Consider the following 13,727-nt stretch of genomic DNA (forward strand, 5'->3'; position numbering starts at 1 on the left):
TTTCATGCCAATTGGGTACCCAGGAAAGTTTTTCAGTGTTAAAGACGCATCATTAATGAACTAAGCGGTTTTTAATTGGAACAAAGAAGACTCACAGCGTAAACCTCGTGCATTCTTGTCTCTCCCTTAGCCTGTGATTGTGACCCTTATGGTGCTGTTGGCATCTCCTGTGGCAACGATGGCATTTGTTTCTGCAAGCCAAACTTTGACGGAGAGAAATGCAACAGCTGCAAGAAAGGCTTCTACAATTACCCTCTTTGTGAAGGTATGGATTTTATGCAAATATTTATCCATTAAATTGTGCCATGTTTCTTGTGCCCTTCCACAGATCTATGTATTTTCTGAAATGTAAAGCATCGGAATTCTGTTGCAAAACAGTTACTAATTGAATGGAAGTGTTCATGGAATGTTTTAGTTAAACCAGTGCTTTATTTTTGTTCCATCTCTTAAGTCCTATTTGCCGCATGTCACCTGTTCATTGTCCATAGTGTACTAGGCTGCAGTACTTGGTGGCACATGTGTGGGTGTTTGTTTCCTGCTGTGTGCATAGTAGTTACTGAGAGTTTTGATGCTTTTCAAGAGAGGATATGCCCACTAGTGAGAATTCACAAATATGCTCGGAGTATGTTTTGAAACTTCTATGACACTTGCCACTTGTTCCACAAAACAGGTGCCTTCTGAAGCCTGTGGCTAACTTTGTTGACATTCACCTGCTAACAGTGTTTGTCACTGTACTGATAAAAATTTTGTTCTTTGTTTAGAAAACACAAGTTTGCCCAGCAAACAGCAAAAAAAAAAAATGGGTGTTTACTTCAGAACTGCCGTAGTCTCCTCAAATTTATATTCTGTTACCTTGAGGTGAAGATTGCTGGGTCATGAATTATTTCTTGCCCTGGTCGAGTTGAAAATGTTGCTAAAGTGTGGCTGTGTAAGAAAGCGAACATTTCAGTTTTTGTTTACTTTCCTCGTTGCTTGTAAACAGGCTGTAACTGCAACCCTGCTGGCATCCTGCCCACATTTGGCGGTTGTGGCAGCCTGACCAGTGGAGAGCTGTGCGAGTGCAAGGAGCGTGTCACTGGTCGCATCTGTGACCAGTGTCGGCCGCTCTACTGGAGCCTCAAGCCTGCCAACCCTCAGGGCTGTGAAGGTGAGCCTGTTATTAGTGACAAAAGGGCGTTTTGCACAGCTGACAGATATACACGAGCATGCATCGGTGGTCTGCGTCATATCTGAGGCCAAATAAGCCAAGTAGAACAATTGCATGTAAGGAGCATAACCTCAGTGCACTTGATGGGAAACGGGTTAATGAATATACGTATGACTGAAAATATTTAGAATTGTGATGATGGCTCATTCATCATATGTCCTATTTATAAGCCCAGAATAGGAATCACAGTATGAAAAAGAATCAGTAGGCGCTGTGGCCTAACTAGACAAGAAATTTGGTACTACAGCTTTATCTTCATTCCTTCTGCTTGTGACGTGTGGGGGACAATATTTTCTTTGGATGCTTGGATGTGCTCCATCTATGGATGGATCAAACTAAAATCTGCGCGCTTTCGCATTGCAATTGTTTGAAGTGGGTTGTCGACTCTCTTGTACTCATCACATAAGTGGGAAAACCCACTTGCGGAATTTCACACGAGATCAAAACCTACGAGCGTGCTAGAGTTATCGTTCTAAGTGATAAATGATTTAGAAGAAAGCAAAGAGGATGATGCCTTTTACTGTTTTCCTGAAACTTCGAACTTGATTTTCAGAAGATTTTTGCCACGGTCGTATTTATGAAAGTCAGCACAGTATTCGATTGCAGCCTAATATTCATAAATTTTTTAATATCAACTTCTCGAATCGCATACGAACTAAATAACAAACCTATTTGATTTGTATTCTGAATTTTGAATATTCGCACACTCCTAGCGTTTGTGAGTTTCTGTAGGCTGGCTGTAAATCCTAGTGTAAGTAAGGAATCAATTTTTCAGAAACAAACGTTTGAAACAGAAAAGTACAGGTTTATTATTGTTTCAACAATCATCTTTAAGTAATGTGTTCTGCCGTATTGAATGTTGCTGTATTGGATTGAGTTTTTTCGACCAAGACACAGCGATAAGATTATGAGAAATCTGCGGCAAGCCTTGGAGGGATTCTGGTGGCCTAACTAATGAATGCTAAGGACATTGACAAGCCAGGCTCATCGTAAGCCAGATGTCATTTATGGCTCATGACGAGTTCAGCCTGTCATATGTTTTTAGCACTCTGGATCCGGTTTAGAATGAGTAGGGCTCGTCCAAAGCGTTTATTTGGTTTGCTGACAGTTGGCAGCATGGGTACTAAATGGCCATTTTGGTACTATTTACTAAAAAAAAAAAAAAAACATGTCCATTATGGTGTTAGTAACTAATTGATCACAAACTATTAAAATTTATTTGATAAAATAAAATATCGCTTCCTATATATAAGCCTGGCTACAGTAAAAAAGAAAAATGAAAGATGCAGAAAGGTTTCATAATGATGATGTAGATTTTAATGGTGCTAGGGTAGCTTGGGCAAAGAGTGGCAAGGGTTTGGTCTGCATAACATTCAGGGCACGGAGATAAGATGTGGTGCACGCAACCTCTGTTGCGTATAATAAGGTGCGCCTAGGTTTCTCAGAGCAGCTGTGCAATTTGGCAACATTTAATGGTGTAGCGCTGAGAAACTGTTCAGCGTTAAGCCCCTGTACGATGCTGTGAAAAAGTTTGGGCACTTCGTTGCAGAGTGCGAGTGTCATATTCCTGGCACCCTGGGTGGGCTTGGAGTGTGCGACGGACAAACTGGCCAGTGCCTCTGCAAGCCAAACGTTGGGCAACGACAGTGCACAGCCTGCATAGACGGCACCTTCATGCTGCGTGAGGACAACCTCTTGGGATGCCAAGGTAGTACTGCATCATATATTGCAATGCCCCGTATGCTTCACCACACTGGTGTATAGCAACCACTCAATTCTGGCTTCCTTCCTTTGCAAATCTTGTCGGTGGCCTTGAGACTTGCCTTTATCGACAAGCTCGGCTGTAATTGTGCTCTTGAATACCTGGCCACTGCTGTTTTTGCATTATCATCATCACCCTGGCAATGTCCAAAGGCCTCTCCCATTGATATCCGATTAACCCCACCGTATCTGAGCAAGTGTCCTATTCTCATCCACCCACTTGACTGTCTGCAGCCACTGCTACGCTTGCCTTCTCTCATGCTATGTTTTTACCCTTAATTAACATTATATGTCACAGTGATGGAGCATCAGTGAAACAGTGCAGATGTAATGCTTGTGCCTCCACATTTAAAGCCATCGAACTTTTATCTTTTGTCTCCTAACAATAAGCTTTATTTGATTTGCTCTCTTGGTTCACTTATAAGCAGCTTCTGTCCAAATATAAGTATCCAAAGTTTTCAGTTTTATAAAATGCTGGCAGCCTGGGGCAATGATAGCTCATTCCCCTTCAGAGTACCATTATATAGGTACTGCAACATCTGATCGGGCGCATTCTGGACCTTGCTTTGCATGATTTTAACTCTTAAGAGGGGCGGGGCGTAGCTTCCAGAATGCGGAAAATGGCTAAAAAATAGTTTTTTTAAATCACCATATCTGCTTGAATGAATCATTTTCTTGATATCCCAAAGTTTCATTGCTAAAATCTACCTGGAGGCATTTAGAAAAATTGTTTCATGCACTGTGGTGGCACTGCATATCGGGGAAATCCTCAGAAAATCTTCATTATTCTCTGTTCCAGTTTTCTGACTAGATTGCACACCTTGTGCAACAGATTTCTTCACGACTCTTTCATCTGCTTTGATGCACTTACAGAACTCCGCTCTATGTGATGACATTTTTACTTTTCAATTTTGATGAATTATAGTTTTTTGGTGTAACATCTTGTTTACAGTTTAGACATGTCTATGCCAGCTGCTTTGTAACTGAGTCGTGGAAAAAAAATAACACATGTAGCATACATTCAAAAAGCAGTGAATATTAAACCAGTCTTCTACCAAATTTTGTCTAGTCTACAGACGTTCCACAAGATGTGGAAGAAATAAAATGTATACATGAAAGTTCTCCAGATATAATGCAGAAATCATGAGGAGCAAAACCGCATATCAGGAAGGGACAGAGGCAGACGGCAATGCATGGCGGCGGCACTGACAACTGAACATTTATTGTAGAACAGCGGAGCTTATATAGTTCAGTCGTTTTTCTATAGGCCAAACTGGTAGATGTTTAAACATTCGCTTGCAAGAGCATGTGCGTTCCTTGAGTAGGCCCGGAGGACCTTGCCTGCCTGTTCACTGTTGCAATTGTAAAGATTGCTATCCTAAACTGAACTGCGCACAGATTATAGGACGAAGAAAGGGGGCAGTTGGAAAGGGAAATTGTCCAGGCTGTTACCATCTTGAGATCAGAGCCAGATAAGTGTGTGAGCACGCCTTCTGTGTCCATTTTCCAGGAAGAATTAGCGTTTCTGTCTGTGTCTCTCTAGGTTGTTTTTGTTTAGTTTTGCACTGGTTGGTTGTGTCATCCTTGCTCAGTTCCTTCTCTTCCACGTACTGATTGTCATGGTTGTCATTGAATTGTTTTCTCTTGTTTCATCTTCTTTTTATAATTGCTTGCCAGGTTACATGCGTGACTGATCCATATAAATGCTGCTGTTCTTCATTTGTCAGTACCGCACTGATCCGCCCTGTTTTTCGGTTTTGCTCGTCACGATGTCCTACCAACTCGCCTACAACCACATCCTTCTAAGTAATAATGCTGAAATTCTGTGCACATTGGTTTGAAAGCGTTACTAACGCAGAGAAAAAGTTTTAGCGAAATCCTTCCAAATAATGAGAAAGTTGGTGTTGAAAGCTGCATCCCCCATTAAGTGAATGCTTTATCTATGTAACCAGATCAGAGCGAGCACTGCAACGTTTGGTTCTATTGGCACACAATTTCAGCTGTCTCTGATATCTGTGCCGAGTTGAAAAGCAGTGCTTCGTGTTGCATCAATGCCTTGCAGACTGCGGATGCGATGTGGGTGGCTCGGTGGGCAGCACATGTGATCAGCGGCATGGACAGTGTCCCTGCCGGCCGCGGATAACGGGGCGCCGCTGCTCGGAGCCCCTACAGGCACACTATTTCGCCACCCTGCACCAGCACAAGTATGAAGTGGAGGACGGGCACACACCCAGCGGTGTCAATGCCCGCTTCGACTTCGATGAAGCGCTGTTCCCAGGTTTCTCATGGAGGGGATATGCCATCTTTTCAAACATTCAGGTGACTGCCCCTCCCCTGATCATTCATGTAACAGTGACCCAGAGTTTGAGCTGTAATGGGGGTGACTGGTGACTGCTGCATGATGGGCAAATTCAGACTGTCCTGAAGTTGAATATAGGTATTTGTATTGAAATAATTTCTTTTCACGATAGTTTTCCACTGTCTGCTATAAATTCAAGAACAATCAGCAAACCTTTTTCAGTCCCTTGGTTTTAATCACGTTATTAAAAATAAGATCGAAATTTGCTACATTCCTACGTTCTGCTTGAAAATTTTTCAGATGGAATATCTTTTATCTCTTTTCCACTTGGGGAACTCCTGTCGCATATAAGTGGGAGTGGATGGGCAGATTAGTGCTCCGCTGTGACAACACAGTACAAAGAACAAGGACAGCAAGATGCAGCGCTCATATCTGGTCTCATCTGTGTTGTCTTTGCTTTCTAACGCTGTGTTGTCACAACCCTGTCACGTACATTTTCAAATTAATTCACCAAAACTGCTGTGTTGATTTATTTCAAACATGTGCTCTCAAACGCAGTGCTTGGCAACTCTATACTGAACAGTAGTAGTTTGTTTTGTTATTCAAGGTGAAACAAATGCGATAGCTCTTGAAACAAGAAACAACTTTTTCCTCCTGTTCGGAATGGCTAGGCCAGGCAGGTGTGCCTCTTCATTTGGAACAGGTTCCATCAGCTTGCATTCAGAGGAGAACAAGTGTACCTGCCTGCCAATGCTATCATTCTGGTGGCACACACTCAGTGAGGAGGTTTTTCTTTTCAGAAAGAGATTCTGCTTGACCTGCGCATCCAGAAGCCAGGGCTTTACCAGGTCATCGCTCGCTATGTCAGCCTCAATGGGGACAACATGTACTCCAACATCACTTTCACACCTGACACTTACGGAGGTAAGTGGGGGGGGTGCACGACCGTCCTTCTGTGGAGATTATGAATATAATAACTTTAAAGGCTGGTATCAGGGGAAGGCTTTTAAATAATAAAAAAAAAATGCACAAGTTCATCTCTGTCTTATTCTTTCTAAAAGAGAGGAATGCATTCAAGAAAAGGGAATGTTTCTTTTTTTTATCGAGTAGAGGCCAGTAATATTTATTGCAGGACCTAACATTAATTATGAAGAGTTTATGACAGCTGTCTCAACCTAAAGTGCTATATTTAGCTTTGAAATAAGTGCTTATACACAAATTTTATTATATCCAGACGTCAGCTCCTGTGGTTGATGAAACTCACCTGCAGATCTGACTTGCTCAACTGCATAATACTGTAATGCCTTCAGACGAACATGCACATGTTGCATGTACCTAGCAAACAGCATATTAGTGTACTATGCCGTGGAAACAAAATTCGTCAATAACCAGCAGTTATAAATGAAGTGGGAGCAAAACTTGGACAAGGACCGAGGAGAAACACATACGACGACTGACTGATTTGTATCAAGCAAAGCCAACTTGCCCGACAGCGCACTCTTCTGAACCAGCAGTTCGTCACAGTGCATGGCGATAGTAGACAAGTTGTGCTCTATTTTTTCAAACTTTGATCTTCCTCCTGAGCTACTGAAGACGGTGGTCGTGTGCACAAATCCCGTTTCTGCAGAGACCAAGCAGAGTGAGATCCTCATCCTGCCGCCCAGCAGGGAGCCCCGTTTTCAGGCTGTAGCGGGCCCTGACGGTGTCACAGCTCTGCCATTCGTGCTCAACCCCGGACGCTGGACCCTGTCCATCAAGGCACAGAAACCCGTGTTCATGGTATGCCTCTTCTTGGTTGAGCTTTTGTTCACTGCAGGTCTGACATTGTTATTTGGAATCAACAGGCAAAAAAGGAAGCTTTCTTTACATTACATGCTTTTATGCTTGCTTCTTTTTTCACTCGTTGAAGGCATTTATCACACAAATAAGCCTTCAGTCCGCCTTCTATTCATAGCCTTCTAGATGCATTGGCACATTTGTTGAGGAAGAGATTTGCCATAAACTCACTATTCTTTGACTGGCATAGCTGATGATTCTTCCATTTCTTCTTGTTTACATCTTTTCACCCACAGGTTTTCCCTGCGCCATTGCAATTCGCTTAAGTCCCCATCCAGCTCCCAAGGGAGAAGTTCCAAAAATCAATGGGCAAAAGGTCACTTAACTTATTGGCATAGATTTGGTGTCTTTTGAATGCCGATACATATTCAGGGTTCAGAAGTAAGAGTGACTGTACAGAGGTGTTCACACGGAAGAACATATTTTTTTTACACTGTAAATGTGTTCCTCTCCTTTCTTGCTATCCTGTGCACGTGCCATGTTGTTACATTGCAAGCTACCTGGCTAGTGATTTATGTTTTTGATGTTTATGAAATAAATCTTGGTTTCTCATTTTTTTTTTGTGCAGCATATAATTTTTAGAGTCCTAACACTTTTGAAGATTAAAAAATGAGGCTGAAATGAGCTTTGTGACCATTGTGATTTGTGTTCCTACCATCTGTCTCAGACCATTACGTTGGTCTGAAAATACTCATTGGCAATGTATTGGTCACGTCAGATGTAAATGAACATGGTTAGGCGATGTAATTTCGCTTGCATTCTGTGCATTATGAATCTGAGGATGTGTAAGTCAGTGCCCAAATTAGGGCACTGAAACAGCACAACGTTTAAATTCCACAAGGTCATGCATCAGTGCACTTTGAGCTCAGAACCATGCGTTTACTTCCAATGCCACTTATACTTATTTATGAGCAACATGACCAATAAAAGTCACTGCCATCATAATCAACAGCTTCTGGTAAAAAAGCGTACACTTGCCAAACTTGCACGAAAAGACTTGCACAATTTTCTCTCGCCATACAAGATTCCGTCGAACCATGAATTCATCATTAGCAGTAGCATCCTAACGACATCGACTGCAGGGGAAAGGCGCTTTTACTCTTGGCCTTCAGTTAACCCTTTGACTTCTGAAATTGTAGAAGTGCATAGGTACCAGCTGCAGACAAAAAGCACGCATGTCACAATTTTCTGTTATCATACTGATGATGCAAATGTAGATGACAGTGAAATGACTACAGAGTTCTTTTTCATGCAGGACTACATAGTGCTTCTGCCAGAGGCCTTTTATGAGGCCACCCTTCTCCAAGAGGAGGTGAAGCAGCCTTGCGTCCGAGGACAGGCGCCCGATGTGGCATGCCTTCAGTTGCGGTACCCTACGCTCCCTGATGGAGCAGCACCTGTCTCGGCAGCACAGGCTGGTTACGTTGAAGTGGAAGGTCTGCAGAACCCGGTCAAGCTCCTAGATGATCAGATCACCTTGGACGTGAGTTTTAACTTATTCTGACTACTGTCGTCAAGTGCTGCAAAACTCTCCCATACGCATATGTCTTATATCTATCCAGTCCGAGACATGCTTAGGTGCATTGCATCATTTCAGTAACACTAACTGTTCTAAATGTTACAGCAGAGAAGGTGGGAGCTCAGGTAAAGGAATCTGTAAATGAGGTTTAAGTTAGCAAAAAACTCTTTAGTGCTGTCTTCAAAGTACACTTTATTAGTGCATCATAACTGCAAATACCGCAAATCTGCATACCCTTGGGCACTGTGTACTTCAGTTCCAAGTCACACAACTTCACCAGCGCTGCGACGAGGAACAAAGACAAAGAAAGAAGGACAGGGACAAGCGCTACTAACAACTGAAAGTTTATTTGAAAAAACACAGATTATATGCTCACAGCTGACAACCCAAAGTGCCTGCACTTCCCGCAGTTGTGAGCATATAATCTATGTTTTTTCAAATAAACTTTCAGTTGTTAGTAGCGCTTGTCCCTGTCCTTCTTTCTTTGTCTTTGTTCCTTGTCGCAGCGCTGGTGAAGTTGTGAAGATGTACCAACTAGCTCAGACCACGATTTTGTTCCAAGTCACCCACTACTACTTATTTTTCTGAAGTTAACTACAACTGGCTTTATAGTACAACCGAGCATAAACTGAAGAAAGGAAAATTTCTCTTCTTGCAGGAACTCCGCAGTGGCCCAATGGCACACCTGACGGAAGATGAGCATGCCATGACAGTGGAACTGAGGGCTCCCACTCCAGGGCGATACGTGTTTCTCCTCTTCTACCACTCGCTCAACAGCAGTGACTCCCGGCCAGCGGATGTGAGCCTTTCCACCTCTGATGCGCTGGCCACTGGCAAGGTCAACCTACCTCGCTGCAAGTACAACATGGTGTGCCGACAGGTAACCACTCCTTCCCCACAAGCAGATGCTCACTTCCATAGCCAGGTCTGATTTTCTGTGCCATCATTGCCAAGGTTTTATTTACTTGTGTAGCAGCCAGCCACTACAACACCTGGCATAGAAGCTTGTGCAGCATGCAGGTCGTGAAGAAACTGAATTTTCTTGCAGCCGCATGGCATGCAACCTCAGAGCAAGAGGTGCAGTGTGTGATTTGCTGCAAGGACAGTGTGGCATGCATGTCATGTTTAAGCTGCACATTCAGCCTGCTGCAAGGGTATTGAATTGTTTTTTCACTGCTGGTGCAGTAAATTTTACATGATGGATGTTTTCAGAAACAAGCCTTGAAAGATATGCTCACATAATGCGCTCTTTACTCCTGAGTGTATATTGATTTGTCTGAGGCCTGCTGGCAATGCAGATGTCCAGTCATGACATGCAAGTAGCTGTCCACTTCATAGTGGCACAAATTCGCAGCTACATAGGTCGCTGCCTTCAAAGTTTCGCTACTATGTAATCCCATTAAACAGAAACTGGTATGGAAATGTCATCACAGTTTCAGATGTCCAGGAACAGCAGGAGTTTTTAAGCATATAGCATCTGGCATGATGCGAGTCAGCCATGATGGTGTATGTCACCTCCTGGTGTGGTGCAAGTGATGGTGTGTGTCACAACTTGTGGCTGCATCATTATGTGTGCAGGTTGTGGTGGACCACGTGAACCGTGTGCTGGAGTTTGAGCTGAAGGACGAGCCTGTCCGCGTCACCATCGACCTTGGTGAGGACTCCAACAGCGAGCTTGCCATAGAAAGGATCGTGGCCGTGCCTGCTCTGCAGTGGCACACCGACTACTTGATTCCCAGCGAGGAGTGCGTCCTGCGCCAGGGAGACTGCCAAGGCCTGCCTTTCCCTGCCTTCTCCCCCGTTGCTAAGGTGGGTGCTTTATTACTGCTTACTCATTCATTTTCTCGCTTACTCCTTTGATTTTACAAAGGAGTAAGTAATTGCACCCTTAATGAAGGAGTAACTACTCTTTTGCTTACACCTTTAGCTATTAGCAATACTGGCCACTTGCAGTCAAGTTTGTGCAAATAAAAAAAATCTATTTGACAAGCAACACATTATTATCAAGAACATGAAAAATATTATGCAGAGATTGCATGATATTGCATGCCACTGCCCAATAACTAAGCATGCAGTTCTGCTATGGACTGCAAGTGAATGTAGGAAGTTATAAGGCTGACATTTTATTATTTTTTTTAAGAACTGTGGCTGACCATGGCAGAACTGCCAAAGTTGTCTGAGGTATGAGCATATCATTTCTTGTTATTGCAATAGCATGCCCACTATACTTCAGGTTCTTTAGTAAAAAAGTTATTGCCTATCGCCTTGAAAGCAAGCTCTTCAGTAATTTGATGTGACACGGGGGTCTATTGATCTGTCATTTTTTAGCACTTGTGCTGTAGTGTGTGAGCTACTGCATTTTTCTCGTGTAATGAGCCCACTCCTCACTTTTGTTGTTGAAAATTAACTTTTCTTTTTAAGTGTTAGATTTTCCTAGCATGTTCCTCAGTTTTGCGTTGTCTGCAGTGGTTGGCAGAGCTGATAACATCACAGTAAGAACTCGTGAGAGGTAGAACTTGGCAGAGTGCTAAGACACTGTGCACACATGCACACACGCACACACCCTTGAAAGAACACCTACTGGGTCCATTGTATATTAGTGCTATAAAACACCCTCTACATTGAAATACTATGGAGGATGCAGAACTTTCATATTCCCAAGCAGTTTGGTGAGCTCGAGATCAGAAGTGAAAATGCCTAACGCCTTTCTCTCACACCACAGCTAATGCTTAAACATTTGCATCATTTCAAGTTTTTTTTTAATGTCGCATGAAAAATGCACACCCGACCTTCAGGGCCAGTGTTCAGCATGTTCGCTTCATGTTGCCGTGATTGACTGGCACTGTTGATTATCAGAAAATCGTAGGACCACAACTTGATACAGCAAACACCTTTCAAAGTGAACAATGTTCTGTTGATGATGGATGAACAGGCGGATGGACGGGCATGCTGACAGGTGGACATACTCGTATATGAAATTTTGACGCTTGCAGAAAAATCTGTATAAACTTTTTTTTTCCCTGCTTAATGAACCCTCCTCCCAAATTGATGTCAACTTTTCTGTAAAAAAGTAGGTTACTTACGTGAGGAAATACATTAATTCACACTCTTTGCAGCTGCAGTTTTGTTTATCTCTTCGTTAGTACTACCTCTGGTGCTCAGACGCTGCTAATGTACAATGTGGCTGTACTATAAAATGTGCTGTTGCTGAGAAGAAAACAAGAAAATAAAAAACACACTGAAAGCAGCTTTGGAAAACAAACGCTATGTTTGCACATAGTTGGCGCTACTGTGCATAATAGAAGTGAGAAAGATTTACATCATGATGCTTGTCCAGTTTTCCCGCTCTCATTGACTAATAGCTGGAACATCAAACCTGGTCATGTGAATTGGTGACCTGTGCATCTAGTCAATGCACTCTTAGCAGTTTTTAGCCCATCCAACTATTTTAGTTTTTGTACATGTCTGAAAAAACAACCAAGGCAGCAACCTGGGCTTCTTGGAACGACAGTTTGTTTTTGTGATGCATTCACCAGTCTAGAAAAACACAGTGAATTTAGTGATTTAAATTACAATTAAAATTCTTGTTCTATCTACAGCTTGAGTTCGAAAATGCGGAAGATGCTGTAGTGGCAACTGAAACGCCGTCTACCCTCAAGGATGCCGAGACCTCTCTCGTCCTTCTTGACTATCGCAATCCAAGCATCACCCTCAGTGATGACGTGCCAGAAGCGGGCCCCTATGTTCTTGTTGCCCATTACTTCCAGGTATGTGCGCCTTTCTTTTGTTACTGTCTCTTGTGCACGGAAAACAGGGAAAAAAGCTGAAAGCCTTCTTATTTCCTCCCTAATCATAATTCTTGTGTTGCGCTCCAGTAAATTAAAGCAACATTATTCGTTTATTTTTAATTAAAAAAGGTTCAACTGTTTATTTCTTACTCACTGACCCAAAAAAGTGACTGTCAAGGGCGTCCGCAGAACTTTTTATTAGAAACAGCAAATTAGTGCTAGGCTTGGAGAACATACGTTAGATTTTATTAATGAACAAAGAATTAAACTCAGTAAGCAAAATGCAAAAAGTTGCTATCACCTAAGCGTGCTAATCAAGCTGTGTAGTTGCCTTCTGCTAGTACATAAAAAATACCCAAAATTCCAAGGGGGGGCATTTGCCCCCCCTTGCCCCCCCCGCCCCCCTCCGGACGCCCAGGGTGACTGTGTTTCTGATTATACAATTGATGCACAAACTAAAATTAAATGCCCATCTTTGACTGTCCAAAGTTGATGTTCAGCTTAATAACATTTCAGTTGTTTACAGCTATCGGAGTTTAAAAGTACACTGTGCATTTTTGCGAAATATACCGTGCACGATATGGCACCAAAGCCTTTTAGAAATGGATTCCTTACCCTAAAATGCTGCAATTCTTAAGCTGTTCGTACCATTTATGAAGAGGTAGCAAGAACCCTTTCTTTATGACTGAGTAATGAATGCGTTTTCTTAGTAATAACTTACATTCTGCTTACAAAACTAGAATGAACAATTCAGAACGTGTCAGTTAAGTAGTGCCAGGGCTGGCTTTTGTTGCTAGCTAACTCACCCTGATGGTGGCAACCTTTTATAGCCTGACCACCCTGCCTTTGGGCTGGAAGCCAAGCTGGAGAGTGGAGGTCATGAGCATGACACCCGCCTCGCCCTGGAGCACTGCCCGTGGACATCGGGATGCCGGGCTGTGCTGATCAACCCGCAGACTGGGGCCACCGCTTTCGACCTCATGGACAACTTCACGCTCAGCTTCCAAGTTCCAGACCAGAAGTCAGTGTGGCTGGTGGGTAGCAAGTGGCAACATTTGCAGATAATCGTCATCAGTATGCTTCTGCCCATGGCAAAATCTTGTATTGTATGGTCAAGCATCCAGTAGTAGTGCAGTGGTTGTGGTAAGAAATCTGCTGCTTTTTTTTTGCTAAATGTGCCTTAAGATATAAGGATATCTTAAATTTGAAGTTCTCATTTCATTACATTAAAATATTGTTTGCTGTTTATATTTAGTACACGCACATCTTGGACTGGAAACAGTTTACCAGCCTCATGCAGGTAGGCTGATGGCACAT

General features: G+C 42.8%; 1 protein-coding gene across 2 annotated transcripts in view; it reads left to right on the forward strand.

The window, feature by feature from the left end:
- LanA (laminin subunit alpha) overlaps nt 1-13,727 on the forward strand; it is a 97,346-nt gene that overhangs the window by 24,062 nt on the left and 59,557 nt on the right. For both annotated transcript variants that reach the window (XM_089551557.1, XM_089551558.1), the window contains 11 exons: nt 131-265; nt 983-1,147; nt 2,757-2,915; nt 5,031-5,287; nt 6,068-6,191; nt 6,895-7,046; nt 8,359-8,586; nt 9,281-9,502; nt 10,201-10,431; nt 12,222-12,389; nt 13,241-13,444. In XM_089551557.1, the coding sequence (XP_089407683.1) occupies nt 131-265; nt 983-1,147; nt 2,757-2,915; nt 5,031-5,287; nt 6,068-6,191; nt 6,895-7,046; nt 8,359-8,586; nt 9,281-9,502; nt 10,201-10,431; nt 12,222-12,389; nt 13,241-13,444 (2,045 nt within the window). The remainder of the gene's footprint in view (nt 1-130; nt 266-982; nt 1,148-2,756; nt 2,916-5,030; nt 5,288-6,067; nt 6,192-6,894; nt 7,047-8,358; nt 8,587-9,280; nt 9,503-10,200; nt 10,432-12,221; nt 12,390-13,240; nt 13,445-13,727) is intronic.

The sequence above is a fragment of the Amblyomma mixtum genome, chromosome 7 (assembly GCF_055824585.1).
Source record: "Amblyomma mixtum isolate Tamu chromosome 7, ASM5582458v1, whole genome shotgun sequence".
Taxonomy (NCBI): Eukaryota; Metazoa; Arthropoda; class Arachnida; order Ixodida; family Ixodidae; genus Amblyomma; species Amblyomma mixtum.